Source organism: Talpa occidentalis, unplaced genomic scaffold (assembly GCF_014898055.3).
Source record: "Talpa occidentalis isolate TD23 unplaced genomic scaffold, MPIMG_talOcc4v2.1 talOcc4.8, whole genome shotgun sequence".
Lineage (NCBI taxonomy): Eukaryota > Metazoa > Chordata > Mammalia > Eulipotyphla > Talpidae > Talpa > Talpa occidentalis.
The window spans coordinates 79,989,676-80,014,994 of NW_023605194.1; the positions used below are offsets into that span (position 1 = coordinate 79,989,676).

Consider the following 25,319-nt stretch of genomic DNA (forward strand, 5'->3'; position numbering starts at 1 on the left):
AGAGAGGCCGGAGAGTCCAGAAAGAGTGAAGACTTGCTGGGGGCTGGGAGGACTGCCATTCTCCCGGCCCCCCAGCACCCCTGCCTGCCATATGCCTGGTAAATCTAAATAAAAGACCTGCAGAAAGCCACTGAGGACTCTGACTCCTCCTTTACCTGGTCTGCTGGATCATAGAAAACCTGCACTGTGCCCTGTCCAGCCCCTACAGGAGATACACACATACACCCCAGAAATCATAGTTCCTGCCCTTAAGATATTTATACTTGGAAGTCTTAAATTATTACATGTAAAAAATAAAATAAAAACACAGATTAGTTAGCTAGCAACCACTGGAACTTGACTAAAAGCACCAAGGGAACATAAAGGAGAGACATTAATGTGCTCTAAAATCAGCAGAAGGAGTTATTGTGAAGAAGGCAGGACCTGAACTGGGCCTTGAAGCACAGACAGGATGGAATGAATAAGCAGGAAAACAGGCATAAAGGCAGAAGAAAAATGATGCTAATGCTTCTCGCACCCCGTGGTAGAGGCCAAAGAAGGTATGACTCGCGCAGTTATTACAGACCGTAAGGACCAGGCTAATATTACTTGAGAAGAAACACTGCCTCAAGATAGTGACAGGTGGTCCTATTGTTTGGGAATTAATTTGAGTCTTAATGTTGTGTGCCTGCAACAGGTGTGCTGAGGATACTTTAATTGAGTGATTAAAAAAGCTCATGGGGAGAAGCTGAGCTGCTGGGTGATCTGGTTAAAAAAATGACTAAGAAGTTTAAGGCGCTACTTAGGTTTTAGGAGTTTGGGGAATTCGTTTTGGAATGTTTTGCTACTATTTGACTTATTTATTTAGTCTGATTATGCTCCACCTTGTAAAATCCTGTGCTTTGAAGACTTAGACTTTAGAAAATGTTGGGTGTGGAGCCCGTTTGTGTCACGTTGAATGTTTCTGAGTCCAATCTGTAAGAGAGGAGAAAAAGTTGCTCTCAGTGATTGTGAGGATGAAATGAAAAATATATTCAAAATATACAGTGGGCATCCCTGGTGGTGCAAGGGGTTAAGTCTCAACACTATGAAGCTATCCACAACTATTATAGCATAAGTTCAATTCCCGGCCAGGGAGGTGACCCACATGGTGCAGCAGACCTCTCCTGACTTGCCTGCTGCAGTGTATTTCAGTCAATCTGCCTGTTCCCCTCAGCAGTGTATTTCAGTCAATCTGTCTGTTCTGCTGTTCTGTTCTCCTCTCTGTCTCTGGTGAATCCTGTCATCCCTCCCTCCCGGCGCCTCTAGCCTATACCCCAGTTCTTGTATGCATAAATAAATAAATCTTTTTTAAAAAAAGACAAGGGCCTCCCTGGTGGCACAAGGGGTTAAGCACCGCACTATGAAGCAATCCGCATCCTCTGCAGCATGAGTTCGATCCCTGGCTGGCCAGGGAGCAACCACATGGCTCAGCAGACCTCTCCTGACTTGCCCGCTGCTCCCCTCAGCAGTGTACTTTGGCCAATCTGCGTGTTCTGTTCTTCACTCTGTCTCTGGTAAATCCTCTCACCACCCCCCCACATCTTTGGCCTGTACCCCAGCTCTCGTATGCATAAATAAATAAATCTTTAAAAAACTAAAAAAGACAACAAAATATACAGTAAGTCTCCAGGCATTTGTTGTCCTCTTCACTTCTCTCCCTATTGGCATATATATTCCTGATAGACAATATATATTGCCATATATATTTCAAGAAGACCAAATATCTTATCCTTCAATCTTGGAAACTTGTTTGGAGTAAAAAGGGATCATTTCTGAAAGTTACACTGGGCACAACTGTCAATTGAGACTGACTCATGTATTTCTTTATGAAAAGAGAAAATGGAAATGAGAATAAATTAATGATAATCTAAAGGAAATAAGAAGCTTGGATGATAAGAGGTGCTCCGTGAGTTTCTCTACATATATCTAGAAGTCAAGAAGTCACAATCTCATTACAGTTTGCCTGACAATTGTCACTAAAAGTTCAATGCACACCATATTAAATGGCACTTGTCACTCCTGTTCCCTCATATATTCATTCTTCTCAGTCTTCTTGGCTGATTCAGTCTGACTATTCATGGGAATTAGGGAACCAGTAATTGGGGCCTAAAAGGGCCAGGCTGGTGTTTATCTAGATTTCAGAGTGATCACATTTGGGGAATACTAATTTTTTTTAAAGATTTATTTTTTTATACAAGAATTGGGGTGTAGGCCAGATGTGTGGGAGGGTGAGAGGAATCACCAAGACAGAGTGGGGAGCAGAACAAGCAGAAGACTAAATACACTGCTGATGGGAGCAATAGAGTAAACAGGAGAGGTCTGAGGCGCCATGTGGGATTCTTGCCGGCCGGCCGGAATCGAACCCACGCTGCAGTGGCTGCGACAGCTTCACAGTGGGGCATTCAATCACCTGTGCCACCAGGGAGGCCCATTGGGGAACACTATTGAAGAAAGCTCATGTGATTGCCTTTGCTGAGAGAGGTTTTCCAGGGGCCACTGTAGCACAGTGTAGTATAGTGACCAGTAGCAGTTTGACCTGTCACTAGAGACTTTTTGATAGTACATCACTATTTTATTTTAATTTTGTTCTTTGAATTTCTTCACAGAGATATAGTGAAGTTGACATTGGAATGTTGCTGTTCTCTTTTATAGATGACCTGAGTCTCTCTCTGCATGCCTTAATATTTGGTAGCATCCAATACTGTGTTTATAAAGTTACCACATGAACTGATTTTATACTTGGCAAACTAAATGGAGATTCTCAGTCTAAGATGCTTCAGTCCTGACACATTAATTAACACATGGCTGAGTCTGACTGGACAACCTAGGGCTGTGAGTCAACAAAGGTTGAGGTCTCCTCTAATCTTGTCTTCCTGTAGGAATTGTTTGTAACAGGGCTTCCCCTACAGTGGGTGGACTTCTATTTGTATGTTCCTAGGACTTAAGGTCTGATCTCAGTGATGCTGGGGAGCTCTTTCACTTCGGTGATTCTATAGATCCTGTCCTGGCTTCGTTAAGCTGACAGTCTCCTAAAGTGTCTCTGAATATTTATCACAGAATGTGACATAGTGGAGAGTATCTTAATATTTTCATGGTGAATGTAAGACTATTGCTCTCTTCTCTTGATTGAATTTATGCATGTTTTTTCTGCTATGTGTTTTAGGTATTTTGGTATATATTACCAAAATAATAGGATTCTATTTTTCACTTTTGCATAGGGTCCCTCTGGAGCAGCACATCATTTAAAAAGTCCAAGGAAGTTGTGGAAGCTGATCACCTAAGTCTGAGAGTTTACCAATCACTGATCTCCCAGAATGCCAGTCACCTGTATTTATAAGTGGGCTGAAAGCATGCCCCTAAAATATAGTTGGTCTGCTACAATACCTGGATATTATGTTGGTGATATCTAAACTTCATGGGATCTGTTTGCAAATTGATACCCTTCACTTGGGTGTCTAACAGCTATCCTAACCTTTTAAAATTTAAAATAGAACTCACTCCATACCCACAACTTTGTCCTCCTTCTGTTCCTCACCAAATGGTCAAAACCCCAATAATTTTATGTATTTGAAATCTGGCAACATAAATTTTCACTGCAACTGTAGTTCAGAGCTTCATTTTTTTCTGGATTATACCAATAGCCTTATGATCTTCCTTACCCTCCTACTTTGTATCTACACTTATTTTTCCATAGTAAGTAGGAATAAGCTATGTAGTCTTAATTATGGATTTCAAAAACCCTTTGCAATCTGGCCCCTATTGATCTCTCTGATTTTATCTCCTGCTACTCTTACCAACTACCCTGGCTTTCCTTACATGTGATAAACTTGGTCCAGTCTCAGGGACTTTGCATTATCTGTTCTCTTGGCTAGGAAGCCTCAGGCTTCCAGACAGTTCAAATGTCTCTAGCTTAGACAGGCCGGCCTTTACTGTTCTTGCTAACCTCTGCCCAACATTATCTTTATTTTCTTCTTAATAGCCAATTAGTCAATAATCAATATGCTATTGATATAGTCATATGTTTATTGATGATCTCTATTAACACGATTATAAGCTCAATAGGGACAGGGCTATGCTGTCTCTAGTGCTAAAAATGATAGGCAATGAAGTTGAACACCAAAGTAGCCTTTAAAACCAGTTATAGAGTGAGTATCAGGTACTCTGACTGTTTTGGCTTGGAAGTCAAGACACAGAATCCTCTAGGAAAGGTGAAAGCATTCAGGAGATGAAATGATAGCTTAAAACAAAAGGAGAACCTTTTTGGAGGCTTCATTCATTTAAAGGAAGAGGCAAGATCTGTCAGGTTGGCAATTGCATCTCAGAAAATAACAGCCTGGAGTCAGAGGAGGCAACTTGGAGAAGGAAAAAGCACAATAATGTCAACAGAAGAAGAGATCCGAACATTGGTTCAAAGGGCAAGAGATTGAACCTATTATGAAATAATTGTCAATTTACATTTCCCCAGGCAACAAATTCTCAAATTTCTTGTAATATATACCATGACTGTGTAGGCAGCTTACCTTGGTTGACTTCTTTTATTTTCCTTTAGCCACCCACTTTGCATTAAAAAATTCCTGTCACATAATTTTTCCCCAACATGCAATTTTAATATAATATTGAGTGGAGACTCATACCACAAAAATATAATGAAAACAATATAAAATAAAGAATCATAAGGTCTATTTTCAGTTTTTATGAATGTTCACAGAGAATTATAGTTTAGTTTTGCTTTCCCATCTCTTAGATCTAGGAAACCCAGCTTCCAGACTAAGCTTTTCCCTCCAGATGCTTGTCTATATGGATTAATTACATTAAGAAAGTTTCTTTCAACTTTAACTTTCATTACCTGTAAAGTGAGGGAGTAATAACAGAATACTTCTTTCAGTTTGTCATATGAATGTGTTTAATTACCTTATAACTTATACAGAGCACATTTAAAGAAAGGGATGACTACAAAAATATTTAATACTACTTGCAATTTCCAGTCGTTAAAGTTCACATTGATGGAGATACTGTGCGTGTTTGAATTGAAATACAGACTCACTTGAGTGTGGCTCACATTTGTTGAGTGAATGAGAGAGGGGGAGAGAGAGAGAGAGAGAGAGAGAGAGAGAGAGAGAGAGAGAGAGAGAGAGAAAGAGAGAATATGCATTACAAAAATATGTGTGTTTTATGATGAAAAGAGCTTTTAAAAATGACTTAGTAGTATTCTGCAGGCTGACTTCCATTTCCTGGTGCCTCTGGCAAATAGGGGAAAGTGCATTCTTCTACTCAAACATTCTTGGAATAAAATGTCCCTAGAGATCTAGCTTCCTGCTTCATCATGTACAGAACCTGTTTTACCTACTAATCTCTACCTCACAGAACTGTTGAGAGACCTAGCTAATAAAAAATGATCATAAAGCACTTGGCAATATCACAACAACCATAAAAAGGATACATGTAAATGTGGCAAGTCTTGTCTTACTGGTATGCAGATGTAGTCTTTGTGCATGAAATGTATGACTCAAATGTTAAGAATTCATCCCCCATCCCTTTCACAAACTAGAAGTAGTTTTGCCAACTGGCTTGCTACAGTAAGTTGTTTCTCACCCAATATTTGGGCACTTAATTTATAACCTTCCTTATAATTCAGTTATAGATCTCCTCTTGAATTCATGCATCTATTTCTTAGGAATAGGACCTGCTTATTTAAAGGGGAAGTACAAGATGTTTGTGTTGAAAAATCAAAGAAGAAAATAAATGGGTTGTGTGGTGATCAATGGCCTTATTTAGGTCATCACAGAATAGGAATGAGTAGCACCTATTTGATGCTTTCTTAAGTCTCCACAGTGAGAACACTGTAGAATTTCTGTACAACTATGTACAGAACTATGTTCTGCACATGCTAATGTCATATGTGATCAATTTCTTGATCATTCTAAGGATATTCTGCAAGGAATTACACCTTTTGACTTAGCATTTGAATGAGTTCTTTTTGCTGGCATGTAGAATTTTTCTTTTTCTTCCTCAAGTCAATCAGATATAAGCAAGTAATCTTTGCCCAGCTATTTTCTTGTATTTTTTGGAAAATAGAACTTGGTACATAGCAATTTGTTTTAATCATTTCAGAGTTGCTTATAGGGGTTATTGATGTTACTACTTTAATAACATCACATTTAGATGCTCTTATGTGTTTCCTTACAGTAAATTTTAATGTCATTGCTCATTGGATATGATTACTCATTGTCCTGAGAGTATTTAATGGGTGTGAGCAGAGTTGTCAAACAATGAATATTGTTTTTTTTTTTGATAGAGGCATGCTTTATTTATATACATGCACTGGGTACAGTTGAGAGTAGTACACTGCTGAGAGGTCTGCGCGCCATGTGGGTGATGAGCAGAGCTTTGCTGCGCCAAACAATGAATATGTTTTTTACTTATGTGGAGTATCTGGTGGGTGGGGCTAAGAGATTCTTTCCCATGAAGTTCCACAGGGTTACACAAACACTGCTCTGTTTCTTGCAACCCAAGTAAGGTGTCTCAAAGAGTGTGAAGAGAGAATTTGTCTTTTCTGATTACTGTTTATTGGGGACACTGTGTTTCAAGTATTCTTTTTCCTCTTTCCAAAGATTGTTTTAAGTTTTTCAATGTCTGGCAGATTGAGAAACAAAGATAAAGGTGAGCTAGCAGAAGCTGTTCAGAGGTAAGAGAATTTGATTTTATGGTTTGGGGCAAATTATCTAAAATGGGGGGAAAGAGAATATATTTGATGTATTTTTTTGAGATTTTTACTATCTTTTTATTAAAAGTTTACAGCAAAACCCCCACAAATTTTATTCCCTGCTTGAGTTTCAAAAAAATGTAGATTCGTTAATAAAGATTTGATAATAAAGATGTTAAGAATGACCTGATTCCTTTGTCTCCAAAGTGAAAAACAGCAGGTTTTTTTTTTTTTGTAGCTGATTTTCAGATTAACATAGAATACAATTTTATTGATTATGATATGTGTGAAAGCAATTCAAGGAAGCATACTTTAAGGAAAGACATGGCTCGTAAACCTTCTCTGTTTTCTTTAAATTAAAAGTGCTTCATAGGATTTAAATAGCCTATGGTAAATAGGAGTTTTACCTTTAAATTCATGACATTGCTGTAAGTATAAAAATAATTATATACTTTGGAAATTTTCTTTTAAAATACACTTTTAATTGATATTAAAAGACATATTCTTTCTAAGGAGGCAGGATCCTGTGTCTCTGAATCACAGTATTGTAAATAAATGTTACCTCAATATAAATGAATGAATAGACTTGTCCTGCTAAAATATTTATGAAATGGTTTTCTAAGAATTTCAAGAAATTTGAAATATTAAATAATTTTTATGAAGAATTTTTCTTCTAAAAGAAACAAAGGTAGTGATATTATCAATAAATTTTACCTATCAACAATAATAGGAGTTAATGCAGAATTAGATTCTAGGGAATGACTGACTTAGATACTTGCAAACTATAATTTATAAGAGGGTTGAGTTTCAAAGCTCACTTCTAAGTTAATTGCATGGACTCAACAGCTGGTATAAATTGGTGAAACTCATAGTTATACTGAAGCATTATTAATGGCATTATTTCAAAAATACCACTCTAAAGTTTACATTGTTTCTCTTTCCACACTCCAAAGAGAGGGAGCTGACAGGATAGGTACTTGTGGATATCAGTAACTCCTTCCTTTTGTTAAGGAGTATTTCCACTTGGATACATTGTACTAATGGATAAAGAGGATCAAGAGTAACTTTATGGTTATCACCGTACATTGGGGAATAGGGCAGTAGTCTCACTGCAGGCCATGAACTTGGATTTCCCCACATCATAAATATGTAAAGCTATATAAAATGGACAATTTGGGTGTGGCTTGAAAAAAACAAAAATTATTAGTTTAATGAAAAGTTATTAGTCCATTTTAATTGGTAGTACAGTTAAAACAAGGCAATCGTGATGTCTAGTCAAAATTTCTAATGAGGGGCCTCCCGGTGGCGCAGCAGTTGAGCACAGCCTCTGCAGCCCTGGTTCGATTCCCGGACAGCCAGGGAGAACCCCACATGGCACAGCGGACCTCTCCTGCCTTACCCACTGCGCCCCTCAGCAGTGTATTCTGTCCATCTGCCTGTTCTGCTCCCTGCTCTGGCTCTGATGAAGTCTCTCACCCTCCCACACTTCTGACCTGTACCCCAGTTCTTGTATAAACAAACAAACAAATAAATAAATAAATCTTTTAAAAAAATTCTAATGAAATTAAAAATAAAATATTATAAAATCAATTAAATATTTTAAAAAACATTTAACACACTCAAGAGTAGTCAAGGAAGAAGACAATATGCGGTGGTAGCATTGGCAAACAAGTAAAAGTAGCTTCCAGAATCACCTTTAATTTTAAGGATATTTGTTGATTTTGATGGACCTCAGCATCTTTTATCACCATCTTAGGGCTTGAGGCTCTTCCTAGTGTAGGAAGTTCAATAGGATACCACTGATAACTTTGAACTCCAAAGGGATTCAAGGAAAATTGATTGTCTCAAACACTGGCGCAGGATTAAGAGTGGGGGAGTCTTCCAGGAAGATTCCAAGTCAAATCTCACATGGGTAATGTAAAATTTTTCAAGCTGAGAATGCAGCATGAAAGGCCCTGAACTACTAGTGTATGGCCACTGCCCCCCCAAGCTTATCTTTGGTTCAGATCTCACTAAATTCCCATACATAAAGCTGCCAGGATCAGGAAACATAGGAAGAAATCACCAAACATAGACAAAAACAAGGAACCATGAGTAAGAGCCAGCAGGAAAAAGACAGGTGGTCAAATCAGACCCATAAATGTTTCAGACATTATAATTATCAGAAATACAACTTTAAAAATGTATGTTGAATATTTTCAAGATATTAATAAGCTTAAAATATGAACTAAGAGAAAGCAGACTTAAAACAACCAAATAACTTTAGAATAAAAAATAATATAAAATAAAAATTAAATAAGCAACTTTAACAGATGCGATAAATTCAAAGAATGAGTTAATGAATATGAAGATATTTGCCAAATTATCCAGAATTTAGTCTAGGAAGATCAAGAAACAAAACTATGAAGGAGATTTAAAGAGACACAGAGTGTAAAATGAGATTATGTGTATAATCAGAGTCCCAGAAGAAAAGGGGAGAGGAAATAATGGAGTTTAGATTTTTCCAGAATTGATGAGTCACCAATACACAGTCAAGAAAACCACAGAAACCAAGGATGGATAAAAAAAAATATACCCACTATACCTAGAATACTTCATAGTGTAACCATGGAAACCAAAGACAAATGGAAAATCTTAAAAAGCTTTCAGAAAGGAAAGACAAATTACATTTTGAAAGTTTTTTTATATTAATTTTTAAAATTTTTTTACATCATTGTTTATTTTTAAACAATATTTGCTTCTCCTCATCCCCTCAGGAAAAAGAAAAATATCCGATGGTTTCACTTATAGCAGGAATATAGGGGAAGCAAATAAGACATCAGTGTAAAAAAATAATAACAGGACAAATTACATTTTAAGATTACTTTCAACATTTAAAGTGTAACTAGGGAAGCTATAAGACAGTGTTATTATATTTACAACATACAGAAATAATTATCAATTTACAATTCTTTACCGTGACAATATTTTTCAAGAATAAATACAACCCCACTCAGACAAAAAGTGAGAGAACATGTCAGTGCCTACAGCATGTTTTAGGCTAGGAAAGGAATCAGCGATGGGAGATCTAAGAGTAAAATAAGAAAGAGAACAAACTAAGTGGTGAACTTCTGGGTAAATCTAAACAAACGTGTAAAGAAAGCAATTTCATAATATTTTGAAGGGAAGTTTGACAATGTCTGTGTCATTTGGGAAAAGGCTGAAAAAACTCTGGATTTAATCAGAATTTGCCCATTATTATATCTAATATAAACACTAAATGAACAGAAACACAGCACATAACTTCCAAACTCTTATAGAATGGGGGATAAATGGAAGCATAAATATCATCAAATCAATCAAGCCTAAAGAAGGCAAAGGTGAAAAAAAAACCTTTGGACAAAAAATTAGAAGCACAGCATTAGCAGAAATAAATTAAAATGTATCAGCAATTATAAATATATGCAAATGGTCTAAATGCTTGCTCTAAAGCAAGAGATTATCAGACTAGACTAAAAATAAAAATTAATGTTTATTAGATAAATCAGAAATGAAATAATTTAGAAAGTTTTAACATAGAATGAAAGAAATGTACAAATATGAGGCAATACTAGTGAGAAGAAAGCTGTTTAGATGCTAAGGCAAAAGTGTTATTAGAGTTAAAAAAGTCACAACTTAACAACACATTTATCAGGCAGATATAACAAGTATAAACTGGTGTGCATGTTTTAATGCAGCCACATGTTATATAAAGAGAAATGAACAGAATTGTACATTGAGATAGAAAAATCTATCATCATATTAGATTCATTGATGTCTGTGGTCCTGAGAAATGTTTATGTCAATTGTCAAGTAAGAAGTATTAAGTATGATCTTGGGAACATCTAATACCAGTCTGAAGGCTTGTCCCTTGTAGACATTTTTCAATGATGTCAGAAGTTCTACTGAAATGATGGGCGTTTTTACAATTATACTACTGGTTTCATTAAACATATCAACAAGATAAGCATATACATAATTCCTTTTCCAGTAATTTTTCACAAATTATGCAAATTGTCTGTGTTTCTATCCCTTTTACCTCAGTAATATCAGAATAGATAACTCTATTATGGTCAGCTTAAAGGCTGGTTTAAAAAGTTTGCTCTGTGTTGTACATAAATAGTATTTCCCCTCCACTACTAAACATAAATTGGCAAAAAAAAAAAATTACTCTTACACAGGGGTATGACTGTCACTTAAAAAAAAAATTCCAACAAATAGATGGGGGAAACATTTCTATTGGTATTTCCTCACTAAAACTTAAAAACTTCTGAGTTCAGGTAGGGTTATTTTCTTGGGGGAAGAATTAATTATAACGAAAGGAGAAGTTTGAGAAATGGAATAACACTCAGAGCAGAAGTGGTTTTTGAGTTCACAGAATTTTTTTTTAGGACTTTGCTGTATGGTAACTTCTTAGGTAGAAAAAAAGTTTTATTTGGGAAAAAGTCATGTGGTGTTGTTTGCCTAATTGTGAAACTGAAATCCACAAAATAATTTCTCAAAAGATCACATACATATGTAGCACTTTTAAACTTGAATTTCACATTGTTCATGTGATAGACAAGTAACCATTCCCATTTTGCAAATGTAGGAAGCGAGAAACTGAACTATCTCAGCCCAAGTCAAGCTATGACAACACTTTGTGCTAAAATATAATAATTTTTGTTTCTCCATTTTGTCCTGTTCTGATTTTTGACTATTAGTTCTGTGGCTATGTAATAATATCACTTGGTATGTCAACCAAGTAACACCCATGTTTGGCAAGAAAGTCTAAGATCCATGTAATTCAGTTTATTTTTAGGTTCTTTGATTCTAAATTATTTGTTTAATTCCTAAAGACTCTTAGTTTAACTTTTATGTCTCATGCTTCACACTCTACCCATACCACATTTGGTTTCCGCTCATCATCTTACCTTTTGCATGAATAAAGTCTGAAGCAACCCCTATTTGATGAAAAACTCAGTGACCTTGGTGCAGGGGGGTACCATTGGTGGGGGAAGGCCTTCTCCAGAAGGGGAAGACAGTCGTTTGAATTGTCCTCATAAGACTTTTTGCACATCTCAGCTCAGTAGGTCCTAGAAATGAGGCAGCAGAACATGGAGAGAGGTAGAATAATCAGTATCAGGCAGACCTGCTCTGAGTCCCAGCTTTGCCATTATGCATTGTGTTAGCCTGGCCTGTTTCTTTATTTGGAAATAATGACGAAAGTTTGTATTACATAGAGTGATGTACTGAGACAATATTTATAACCTGCTGAACTACTTGCGTGCTCTGTAAATTTTAGCAATTTATATTAGTCGTTCTTAACCCTCAAACTCAGTAATGCCCTCTGAGCTCCCTCAACTGGCTGCCTTTTTACGAGGCCACTATGTGAATGTGTCCAAAAGTTAGTCTTTGCTTACTACCCCGCCGTCCGTGCACAGGAATGTGCAGGCAGTGCAGCCCTATCATTTTGCGACTTGACGGGGCTATTTAGCAGGTGCTCATGTCTGAACATTCCTGAATCAGGAGGTGGCAGCTCTGGATTTCAGAGCAGTAATCAGGCCACAGTGGAGTAAGCCAGGAACCTCAACTTGAGTTCTAAATTTGCAATCTGAAATTAAATGAAACGCCCTAAAACGACACAAGCTCTAGCAAAAAATACCATTAATTATCGGTGCAATTCCGAGTGCCTGTGGTATAAAAAAAACCCTGCAAGTGGAGGCACTTTTTTCCAGGTACTTGGCTTTAGGTGCCTGGTGGGGGGAATGCTGCAGCCCTGGAGCCGGGACAGGACGCAGAACGCTGTCGGCGCGTCCCCTGGCCAGCGCACAGGGGCACCTGGCGGCTCCGGTGGGGGGGGAGGGCAAAGCGGTCCGTGGGCCAAACCGTCCGGCACTTTCGCTCCCCCCCTCGACCCTGCGGCCACTCTGGGCCCGGGGACCCTCGCCCCGTCCGCCCTCAGGCGCTGCCCGCGGGCCGCGCGGCCCAGGTGAGGCCGCCGGGCGCGCCCCCGCGCGCCCCTTCCCCCTCCCGGCGACTTCCTGGTTTGCAGAAGGTGCCGGAGCCGCGGCGGGCGGCCGGGTCGCAGGAACTGAGAGCCCCAGCGCGGGCGCGGCGGGGCGGCGGCCGGCAGAGACGGGGGCGGCGGCCGGCTCGCGGAGGCTGCTGCTGCTGCTGCTGTCACAAAAAGGCGCTGGGGGTGGGGTGGAGGCGGGGAAGCGCCGGGGGCGCCGCCGACATGGGCCCGCCGCCGCCGCCGCCGCTGTGAGCAGCTCCCGGCCGGCCCGGCGGCCAGCGTGGGCGGGGGCGGCGCGACCCTCCACCGCGGGGCGGACGGACGGCCCCACCGCGACATGTAACCATGGACTGCCGCACCAAGTGAGTGGGGTCGGTCGGGGCGGCCGGCGGCGGGCGAACCGCGGCGGCTCCTCCGCGGCCCTCACCGCGGGCCGGCTCCGAGCTCCCGCGCCGGGCCGACGCCCCCGGGCGACCGACGTGGGCCCGGCGGGCTGAGGAGGGGGGCGGCCCGGCCCCCCTCGGCCCCTGCCCGTTCGGCTGGCGGCTCGGCGCTAGGCCGCAAAGCCTGCGGGCCCCGGCCCGGCGGGGCGGCCGGGGCGCCGCGTCGACGCCCGCACCTCGAGGGTGGGAGGGGAGGAGGCCGCGCGGCCGCGACACCCCCCCGCTGTGGGTTTGTCCCTCTCTCCGGAGTGTGTCAGACGTGACTGGCGGCTGTCTGTGTCTCGGCGGGTCCGCGAGGGAGTCGGCGGGGTGGGCTAGCGGTTATTTAAAGTGTTCTCCAGGCATGGAGACGACCCTGTCATTCTTCAGTCTATTTATCGGGTGGTCTCAAATTGGCTACTCATTTTTCGGCTCGAATTCAATTCGGCTCCCCCGCCCCCCACCCCCAAGCGTGTTGGTGTTGATGGAGGCACCGGGTATTCACGGGGCTTGTAAAGTGGCCTTTAATCAGGTCGTATTGTAGGTCTCTGCTAAAGTCGACAGCAGTGAATATTTTTCTTTTGGAGATTTATCAGCTAGAGCCTCGGAATAAGTGTGGTGGTTTTGTTTCGACTATCTTAAGAGGCACGAGCCTTATATTTTTTTCTCCTGAAACTAACTTTGGAAAGAATGCCTTACTTCTTCCCTGACCCCTTCTTCTCCCCTCCCCCCTCCCCCCTCCCAGAGTTTAAAAGAATATGTGGATTTGAATACAGTGTGAAAGGCCTATTTAAATTTCACAGTATAACTGAATATTTTTATGCCAGAATCTAGAGAATAGTAAGACAATTATGTGATTTAGAATTATTTAGCATTTGACATCATGAAGAGGCCAGGTAAGTGATTTAAAAGAGATGCTTTTTGACAGTAATTGGATTATGAGAGAGGAGGTCACCTGAGTCCAGATTATTCCCCTCAAAACACTTTAGTAGTGGGAGGCCTGAAGAAATGTATATGAATAAATTATGTGGCTTGTCACTTCCTTTGTTTCTAGATTCTTGTCTTGTAGTACTTTTTTGTTTTTTAAATCACTATTTAGAAGCCAAAGTTTTCTTGAAGGGAGTTCATATTAAACACAGTGTACAGACACTGAGGTCTCCTCTTGGTAGGAATAACTGAAATATATTCGCATTTTGGTCACGTGGACATTGTGGTATCAAACTTCCCTTAATCTTTCATCTTGTGGAGGAAAGAGGTGAAGACAACTGTTCTGAAAAAAAAAAAAAGTCTCAATAGATTTCAGTTTGCTTTTTGAAATTAAACCAATGAATAGGTTGAATGTAGAGAAGTTAGTAAAAAAAAGTTGAAAACTTCTGAATGATGCAAAACGACCTTATTGTTCCTGGAAAAGAAAATCTGTTATTGACGCACATGTCCAATTTCTCCAAAGATCACTGACATAAAATACAGCTTTTTTTTTTCAGTTTGTTTCATTAATGAAGTCTGTGTATATATTTTGCTACTTTAAACAAATTAAGTGCAGTGATTACATCTTTTAAAAAGTATTCGCAAATTGTAACATTTAAAGAACACTGTAAATGTTTTTTGGTGACCTAGAACTTGGCAGGTGGAATCAGGTATTCATCATTTACATTGCCTAGGAACATAGTGGTTTTCCAATTCTGATTTGATAAGATGCAGGCAGTGTTTCACATTTCTGTAACACTTTGTACTTTATAAAGCAATTCTACATAATATCATTTGATTTATAATCCTCACATTCTGTGAAATGAACAAAGCATTTTACAGGTGTACAGATAGACCTAAGGTTGAATGTTTTTCCCCAAATCTCAGAACTCCCAAGCCTTAGTTCTCTTAAATTCTGGAACTGGGAAAAACATTTTGTTATTTCTGCTACATAGAGGTCATATAGTTACATAGACCTTGTTGAAAAAAGAATAAGATGTGTTTTTTAGAGGAAGAGAACACAAGTTTTATAGAGATGCTTGTTTACTTTTCTTAAGGAATAAATACAGCAAAGTTCTTTTTCTTTTAGGGAAAATCCAGAACGAACGTTTGACTTGGTAGTGAGAGTAAAATGTCATGCCTCTGAAAATGAAGGTATGTGTGTTTCTTTAATTGTAAAATATTTGATTGAGACTGTCAGAATAACTGGTAATATTGTGGACTGCAGGGACCTTGATAGTATCAGGACACTAAATGTTCTGAATGTGTATTCTGCACCTACTTTCTCAAGTTGCTGGTAATAAAATAGATGTAGAGATTGTAGGAATCACAAATGTTATCTGGGCTCCTTAAATTTAGGGTATATATTAATGTCATATAATTACAACTCAGCTTTACCATTTATTGACAACGTTATTGTTAGTTTTGGTGGAAGGGCGTGCCTTTTCATTTTCTTGTCTTTAAAAGTTTAGCTCCTTTATTCAACATTTGTAAAAATTCTACCAGTACAGGTGGAAGCTACACCAATTCCCTTCTAATGTTTCTGGAATGTAGGAAGCAGACTGAGTAGCCCCTTCTGTTGGATTTGCTTTAGTAGCATAACACTTTCAGAGGGAGATAAAATAGGGTGACACTAGTTGAAAGGCTTTCAGCTATCAGTTCTGTATACTTCCTGAAAACATGGAAATACTTTAGTATTGCAATTTTTATCAGTTCTCTCCACTTTTGTCAAGAGTGAGTTTGTGGGTGGGGGAGGAGTGTGGGAAAGAATGCAGGGTATCTTTTCTTGTGTGTATCCTTTTTAATATGTCCTTGTGTGATATGTTTTCGTGGACATCGCCAGTGTAGATTTCACTTGTTGTGTACTTAGACCCCAGATAGCATGATGATTAAGTGTGGCATTTGGTGGCATCTAGCTCGCTATTCTAAAACCTCAGTGGAAAGTCTGTTGACACTCTTAGCTCCAGAAACTGGTCAGCAATTATATGCTATTAAGCAATTTGGACCTGCACACCTTAAAATAGAGGAGCCCAACCCTGCTGTGGTGCAATGGGCATGGCTAATTTTAGGTAGGAAGTCACACATATTCCTGGCTTCTGTGGGTCAAGTTTGTCCCGGGCAAGGGTGATTCCAAGCTCTAAGGAGATTTTCCTGATTTAAAAGGTTATCTTTTCTTATACTATGTGCATTAAAGTTTGTCCATTTACATTCTTTCCAAGCCCAACGGAGATTCAAATGGTTACATTATTTGTTTTCAACTTTCTATAGCTTATGGTATGAATACCTACCATAACATTAGCTGAGGTACACAAAGTGTGCTCACCTGATGAATTTGTAAAACAAGCTAACTTCATTTGGAAAGCATGATTCTTTATAACTTTAAATTTCTGCTAAAATTATTTTGATAAAGAAATTCATCTGCCTGTATAAAACCCAATCTGTGAATGTGTCAGATTGTGATTCTCCTAGAGAGACTTTTGATTTACTTCTCCCGCCTTCTCTCTCTCCCTCCCTCCTTCCCCCTTCTCCATTTTTCAGGAACTAGTTATTTCAGTGTATATCTTTTTTGTCCTCCTTTTATTATCTTCTTACATTTTTGTTGCTGTTATTGCTTAAATCACTACTTATTAGAAACATCTTCATTTGATATTAACAACTTATCCAGTATGGCGAGGTTGTATATGTAATAAATAAAACATTTACGAAAGATATAGGTCAAAACAAAATCTGACCTCGCTATAGGTTGCAGATCATTCTACTCATACATTCCATTATGCATTCCATAATGAGTAACTGGCAGCAAATTCTAAAGATTTTTAAAATGCTAAACTTATACATATGAAAAGCACTAACAACTTTTCTCTTTTGATTGTGACTTAAATAATATGAGTATTACTAATATTGGGGTCTGACAAGTTGTTCTGTTTTATTTTCTAAAAAGTAATGCTACTAGATAGATAACTAAAGTTTTATGTCAAATTGAGAGTGATATATCTTAATATTTTATTAATTTTCTATTTTACTGATTAATATATTAATAGCAGACATGGGCATCAGCTTGTTTAAAATTGGATAAATTATTTATCTAACATTCAAATGAACATGGATACCTTTCATAGAATTAATACACGTGGAAAAAATGTAAACTAGTATGCTTTAGAGAATAAATAACAAAACTTTTAAAACAAAACTGGTTAAAGTTGGGGAAACTCGATAGTTCACTTAAGAGGAAGTCCAGGAGTAGGTCATCAAAAATCTTGATTCTTTCTGCATTTCATCTCTGCCCCCCCCCCCCCCCCCCCCCAGTAAAGCCATCATTGGAAGGCTCAGAGTCCTGTGGTCATAGGATAGTTGTCAGAGAAATTCAAACTCTGCTTTCTTTGTTTATTACTAAAGGCTGGCAGACACTGTTCTTTTTAGGACTCTTTAGAGCCAGAAAGTTTCTTTCACAGAATCCTCTAGAACACTGGGTCTTAATGATTAAGTTTATCCTGGGCTTGAGCATTCCTGAAGTCATTGGTGGAGCAGAGGCAGAGGAATGAGTGGTTACATTATCATAATTGACTTTCTAAACAACTGGCAAGGAATGGATGTGGGAAATTAACTAAAATGCTTTTTGCATTTTTCAGAATATAGGCTAATTTTCTTGAGCAATTTGGTTATCTCTCATAATACTGGTTTTTGATAATGATGTTTAATCCACAGAAAATATAATGCTTAGGGTGAACTTGATTGACAATATTACACCAAGCTATTTGGCATGTTCCTTTTGTTTATATTAGAGGAGTTTTAAATTCTTTTATTTACCTGAATTACTTATCCCATAAATCTCTTCAGAGACAAATCATTAACTAAGTTTTATTGATTTGGATTGGCGTTAGTTGTTGAAATGTAACTTGATTTAGCTAGCTGTGATAAGGTGATGATCTTATCTGATGTGTTGTTGTTCGTACTTTTTTCAAGGCATTACAAGGCATTTTTAAAAAGAATACATTTTAGAATAGCAGGGAATAGTTTCATACAGAGAGTCCTACAAATAGAAAAATTACCATGAGCAGGGTTTATAGACTTTCCTATATTGTCTTTATTGTGTTAGTAAAATTGGTTCTGGTGGTGTCTGACTGGTTGATTGGGGCATCTTTTCATTGATGGGTATGGCAAATTCTCCAGTTACTTATGTTCTATCTAACTCTCTGAGTGAAGTGCTGAAATTTCGATCTTACTGCTCATCCTGGTCAACTGTTTCCCAGCAGTCAGGGAAGTACAGCCAGCAGTGATGGTCTCTCCTCAACTTCTAACAACAGAAGTTATTGTTTCCACTCTGTTTCCACCATCCTCAAAGTGATTCAGGACTTCAGGGAAATGTAAAGTAATCCTTCCTCAGTAAAAGATTGGCAATGCCTCCTCTTCATTTTGCTTCCAGGCAATGGCCTTGTTTCTCTAGCTTTCTCTTTTATAATTTGTTGACCGCCAACCCCCAGCTGAAGTAGTAATAATAAGTCATAGTAGCACTAGCAGTAGTAGCAGCCTCAGCAACAGCTAATAATTATGCAACACTTTATCTGTGCCAGGCACACTTCTGGGCAGTTTACATGTACTGAATATTTAAGCCACACAAAAATCCTATGAAACAGGAAATGTTTCTCTCCATTTACGCATGAAGAAACAGAATCTCAGAGAAGTGAAATAACTTTCTCAAAGTAGTCGGTTCCAGAATCTGAATTTTAATTTATTACTTTTTAAAAAATTTAGTCTTTTTTTTTTTAAAAGCTGCTCTGTTGCCTTTCATTGTATACTAACCTTTCATTAGCTGCTTATTATCATATGAGGAAATACTAGATTATAAGCTATGTTTGGTACAAGTATTTAAAATTTATTTTTAAATACTATTATAACAAATGCTAAACACTATGTGTTAGCAATCATGGTAAGTGCTAGTGAATTAAGCCAGATGAGGACCTGTCCTCATGGTACTTCTCTCTGGGACCTGTCCTCATGGTGCTTCTCTTTGGGATGAGAGAAGATCTAACTCCATAAATTATTGTGTAATTACAAATCTGATTATGTGCAATGATGGGAAATATACAAAACTACACAAATGTGAATAACTGGTTTGACTCAAATTTGAGACATCTTTAAAACTGCCAACGGAGATGTCAAGTAACTGTTGTTTCGATGTGTTCAAAATTCAGGGGAAACATGAATTTGACTGTCACCCAGCCATAAACGGCAGTGGAAACCTTATGTACTATGAGATGACTAAGTACAAATTTATGAGAGCACATGGCTTATGGTACCAACTCCCAAAACATCAGGAATGCTGCTATTTCGTGCCAGGTGTAGGAGGATTAGGCTAAAACTGATTCTGGAGATAGGGAGGACAGAGAGGCAGGAGTAAAACCCAAGGTTGTGATTTCATGATACCCTAGGAAGATAGGAGACTCACAGTGAGAAATCAAGTAAGGAGAAGATTTAAATAATCCTCTGGATTCAGCACTGTGACCCTTAGTGAGCTTATTGAGAATGAAAAAGTAATGGGAGGCTTATGGAAGTTAGTTGCAGAGACACTGTCTGGTCAGCACAGACAACCACTTGAGAAGATGGTTGTGAAGAGGAGAAACAAGTGGTCACTTGTAGCTTTGGGTCAAAGAGAAAGTTAGCTTGTTTGTCTTGTCTCAAAGTATTTCTATGCCAGTTGGAAAGAGTAGCGTTTAGGGTGTTACTGAAGCCGGCCAGTTATTCCTATATTAAGCAGGAATACAGTGCCTTCCCCAAAATCTATTTGTTAGTTCTAGTTTCATATAAAATAGTGTTTATTTTTCCTTGTGATCATTTATGCTACCTCAGGAGACCTCTTTCCTCACCACTGCTGCCTCTCTCTCTTCCTCGTTTTTATGATTATAGCTCTGTATTTAGTGAATCTTTGGTCTAATAGCTTTAGCTATTTATTAGTAGCTTCAAAACATCTTTAGCAAATCTTATTTTCTTTCTTTCTCTTTACCTAGGGTAATTTCTCTTTGGAACATTCTCTCTTTGCCATTGACTTTCCACTTTCTTCAGTTTTTTCCACATGATATCAAAATATCCATCTACCTGATCTCTAGTTTATGTTAACAGTTTAATTGCCTCTTAGTCTCTTCTTATATTAGAACCTTAGGCCAAAGACTCCTAACATATTGTCTCCCATACCCTGCACACTTTACATTTGATATCTTTTCATCTATAGTGCTACTAGTTACACTAGAATCCACAGCATTTTGCTTCTGCCTGTATTTCAGTACTTGATGTGTTCTTATTGATATGTCTAATAAGTAATATAGAGACATAGACATCACTAAATGCCTACTTGACTTGCTTAAAGTAAGTTCTTCAAGAACGGACCATAACTTATTAATTTGTATTCTTAAGGAGAACTTAGCATCATATCTGACATGTTTAGTGAATATTTATAGAATGAATAAAATAAGTTGGACCTAGCATTAAGTGAGCTGTGAGTTTTTGCACTAGCTCTGTGTTCATTAAAGAACTGTTATTGAACCCCTTTTAATTCAAGATGTGCTCAGATAAATTAGAAAGCATTATCTCGGTTGAAGGAAACGAAACTTTTATTTTCTTATATTCACAAGACAGGACAAATTTAATGTGCTTCTTTAGAATCATATCTTTGACATGCGCCATTTTTGTTTCATGTAAGAAATAGTTAAGAATCCCTGTATTTTCATATTTGACCAGAGCATTACATCCTCCTTCACGTAGCTGCCTGAAAGTGTAAAAAACAAATCATATTTCACCCTTTAATATTTGTTGATTCTTCTATGGGAGTGCTGCAGAGCTTATATTTAGTAGTTTGCTTGTAACTTGAATCATTAGGTACTTGTATTTATTCACATATTCTTTATTTTTATTACTTTAATCCCAGGTGAAGTCTTGATATTTTTAATGCTCGATTCCCACTCGTTATGCGTGGGAGGCAGTGCCTTGCTACTGTTTTCTTCATGGTGGTTTGTTCTTCAACTGTTGTTGATTGTTTTTTGGCCACTGCTGTGTTGCCACAGTACTGCAAGTTTGTTCAGATTTTTTTCTCAGAAATTTCTTGTTTTCTTGACTTTCAAGGAAATAAATTCGTGATATATTCTTGATAATATTTTCTCATGTGGAGGATTTCCTTATCCTCAAATTATAGCCTCTTGCTCTCCAAATTTTTATTTTTATTTGCAAGTTAGGGGACAGTAATGTACCTTTTAAAATACATATTTTAAAGTGTATATTCAAATATTTGCAATAGGCATTTCTGCAATACTTAAAGGCAGAAAGCCATGGTATTATTTTAGATAACAATGGAAACCAAAGAGATTACGATTGAAATATGTTCTCTCAATCAGTTCCAAAAGAATCTTTCTTTCCTGGAAATGAATTTTAACATTTAGCATTTAGGAACTTTCCCTTCTAAAACTCTTAGTCTTGTGCCAAAGGAATATTATGGAAATTAGGACAGTTAAAAAAAAAAGTTTTTATTTGGGCTTGATAAAATTAAAGATAGCTTTGAGAAACTCTTGAAATAATTGTGGTGTTAATTGTTAGATTGAATTGTTTTCCCATTTTATTTATTTGGGGCATCGTTAGACTCACTTTATATAAATTGAATATAAGTTGATTTATTTCAAAGAGCCATTTAATTTTATAGCAAAGAGTGTCTGGTTTCACATTTCTCTGGCAGGTCAATTATTGATCTTTATGTGGGAATTTGCTCTGAATTAAATTTTTAGTGACAATTAGGAGGTTAGTGTATGTGGGGTCTCTAGGTCACATTGCAGATAAGAACAGTAGAAAAACAGAACCGTAAGTTTTCTAGAAAAGCACCTGGTACAACACATTAGAGGGGAAACTGCTTTGATACCTCCTGTAGTTCCTGGAGCCCCTCTGCACAACCTGCCAGGACTGTCATCATCTTGCTGCCCAGTGCTGGTGAGAAGGCTCATGTGAGCTTCATGAGGCCTGCACGGCCACACACACTTGTTTCAGAGTCACCTCTCTTCTCTACTCCTCAAATAACAATTTAAGTAGGTGGTGTTAATGCATTTATCTGATTAAAGTAATTCATAGTGAGGTGTGAACCACTGACAGCCCTTAAGGGAACATTTTAATTTTAAAGAAAGCCTTGTAAACTTGAATTAATTAAAAAGAATACCATTTGTATAGCCTAAAGATCTTTGAATTAAGGATCAAATGTATCTTTGTCAATTTCTAGTTGGGTTTTGTCATTTCCTCCATCTATGTTGATACTCTGTCATTTGTAGTTAACAGTCTTAAGCGTGTAAGTATACTTATAGTGTGTGTATATATATATATATATATCTCCATAGTTGTGATATTAAATTTGAGCAGACATTAATAGAGATAGTCAAAAGAAGAACGTAATATTATAGGAATTATTTTGCCCTCATTTATTCATTGTTTCTAGTGCCATTTGTGTGTCAGACACAAGTGAAAAACAGTTAAGAAGATGACATGCCAAGAGAGGGAGTGTTGGTTTCAAACCACTGATTGGAATAGTGTAGTAAGGACTGTGAGAAAGGCTGCACAGTATTTAGCACTGGACTGTGAATAGGGCACCTAACTCAGCTTTTGGGGCTAGGGGGAGAAGACGGGGCTCTGTAGAGAGAAACGGAAAGTCCGAGTCCTGAGGTAGTGATCTTGTCATGTCCAGTCAGGTACCAGGTGGTTATCTTTCTAAAGTTAGTAGGGGTTTTATTTCATATTTCAAACCTTGTGTGAATAATTAGAGTATATTGTTTTTGATATAAATACTTATATGTGATGAAGATGATCAAGAAACACTCTCTGTGATAGTGCATTTTGCCTTCAGAGGGGTTGTAAGATTTAGTTTGGTTTACTCAGAGCCTAAAACCAGTGTCTGCCTCACAGTACGTACTCAGTGAATGTTTGTTAAATTGTTGAAAACTATTTTTATGGTACTCAGATGACTTTTTAAGAAGAGATATGGAAATTGCAAGTTCTTCTTTAAAAGTATAGTAATTGAAGAGGTGAAGTTTTTGAAAGTGAAGCCACAGAAGTTAAAGATATAAAAGAGAGTAGCTGAGTAATAGTCCTTTTGGTATCTGTCTTTTGATAGTTATAAGCTATCTTTAACTTGGTGTTTATTGCCTTAACTTTATCCATGGGATTTTTGGTTTTTGAGTACAATCACTTCTTTGGATCTCTTTGTAGATTTTTGGAAGGTGTCTTCCTTATGAATGATGTCTAGTAATTATTTTAGGTTATATTGTTTTTAAAGTGAAATTAGTAAAAGATTGTCTTGTATTTCTATTACCTATTTTAGATTTCTTCAATCTTTTAAAATGCAATATAAAGGACAAGTTCTTTAATGTAGAGGTTGTAGATTTCTATCATCATAAGCAATAGGTGGTTTATTAAATTTTTTTTTTTAAAGTAGAACTGTTGATAAGCCACAAACTCTGTAACTTAGTAGGCAGGACTGGTAAAGATCAGATAGAGCCTTTTCCTCTTTCAGTTCCTTCTTGTTTATCATTTGAATCTGAAAATAAAGCACAGAACTATCATTTAGTACATCTGATGGTCTTCTGCAAATGTGTAAGCATCCAGAAATTAGTCATTTCAAAAATAATTTTATCTTGGTTTGGTAGTAGAAAATGCACTAGTATAATGACATATTTAGTACTCAAATTTATCATCAAGTAAAATTAAGCAGCTCTATAAAATTTTGTGACCTGGGTAGTTGTAAGATTTAGACTTACTAATTTTGATAACAGATGATTTGAAGTAACTTATGAACTAGTACAGAAGACATTAGTTGAAGTAAAACGCACAGAAGTTCAAATGTGTTTTCCAAAACTGGAACACCATATATCCTCATTGTCTATTTATTAAAAATATAATTATTCTTAAATACATTTATGTGAAAATGGTTCATAAGGAATTTTTAAATGATTGTGTGTCATTTTGTTTTAAGTGATTGTGTGTGTTTTTTTTTGAGATTCCAGTGTAACATGTTTATGTTTGAAGAAGAATTTGTGCAATATTTAGGAAATATTTTTTCAAATCTTTGTCATTGCTCTTATGCAAATTAAATGTTATTTTTGATTTACTAATTATGAGCACCTAATGTGGTTAATATACTTGATTTTGAGACAATAATGTTTAGTCTCTTTTTATTTTGTTCTTATGACTACAAGAGAACATGAAATCTAAGTTTTGGAGTGGTAGTTTTGCTCTGAAATGTGTGCCTTTGGCAACGATTATCTGTATAGTACCACTGACAATAAGGAGCAACACAATTTCATCAAAATTTATGTATCAGTTGTATTCACTGTGTATAGGTTAAGCCATGTCATGGAAGAAATAGTAAGCTGAGAATCGTATATAAAAATGCTAATTTCCAAGTTTTTAATGGTTATGATTGTGTTTGTTAGTGACATTTACTTTAAAATGTAGAACTATTAAATGGAATAGTAGTTGAAAGCTTGAATTTTTTAATTTTGAAATATTTATTTTCAGATCAATAGTTAGAGACATAAATGAATTTACAATGTCATACTTGATGTCATTGTCTTAGATTTGGCCTGTGAGGCTGTTGTAGCTGTACGAAATTCTTTATAAAGCCATCGTGAAATCATTTATATATAGTTCACTTGATTTGGTAATTTATAAAATCTTTTGATAATTTTCTTGACTCATTTTCCTCAGGTAAAGATTGGCAATGACCATTTTGCTTATGAAAGGATGTGAGAGGAGAGAAGAGAAAGGCCTTTTACCAAATTTTCTGTCTTAAACCTGTGTCATTTACTGTTATTTTCTTGCTTGTGATGTGTTCCAAATGGTGGTCAAAGTATTAAAAATAAAGTCACTGAACTCTTTTGAATTGCCTTTTGAACCATAACAACAGGACTAAATTACATTTAGCTTAGCTTATAGTGTTAATTATATGGTGTTTTAATTCTTTGGAAATGTATGATTTGCATTTAATATATATGATAGATTAACATATATAAGTTGTCTTTACTTTCAAATGTAATTTTAAATATGACTGAAATTTCCCTTTTAAAAATATGGCCGAATTTCATTTGGGCATAACAAAAACTATTTGTGTACTGTTATTAAGGACTTTTAAATACTTGTTCTGAGTTAAAAGTCTTATTTAGATAACTCCTTA

General features: G+C 37.3%; 1 protein-coding gene and 1 long non-coding RNA gene across 7 annotated transcripts in view; one reads left to right on the plus strand and one right to left on the minus strand.

The window, feature by feature from the left end:
- Positions 1-697: 697 nt before the first annotated feature.
- LOC119233666 (uncharacterized) lies at positions 698-12,625 on the minus strand. Its single transcript, XR_005122431.2, has 4 exons — positions 12,387-12,625; positions 11,656-11,817; positions 4,278-4,373; positions 698-954 (listed from the first exon to the last, which is right to left on the minus strand). It is a non-coding gene; the product is annotated as an uncharacterized LOC119233666 (long non-coding RNA).
- Positions 12,626-13,030: 405 nt separating this feature from the next.
- Positions 13,031-25,319, plus strand: part of DENND1B (DENN domain containing 1B) — a 220,084-nt gene continuing 207,795 nt past the window's right edge. For 5 of the 6 annotated variants that reach the window (XM_037496569.2, XM_054690298.1, XM_037496570.2 and 2 more), the window contains exons 1-2: positions 13,031-13,102; positions 15,219-15,283. In XM_037496569.2, coding sequence (XP_037352466.1) covers positions 13,086-13,102; positions 15,219-15,283 — 82 coding nt within the window. In that variant the 5' untranslated portion in view covers positions 13,031-13,085. Of the gene's footprint in view, positions 13,103-15,218; positions 15,284-25,319 lie in introns of those variants that run through there. The other variant, XM_037496571.2, reaches the window with a different exon arrangement.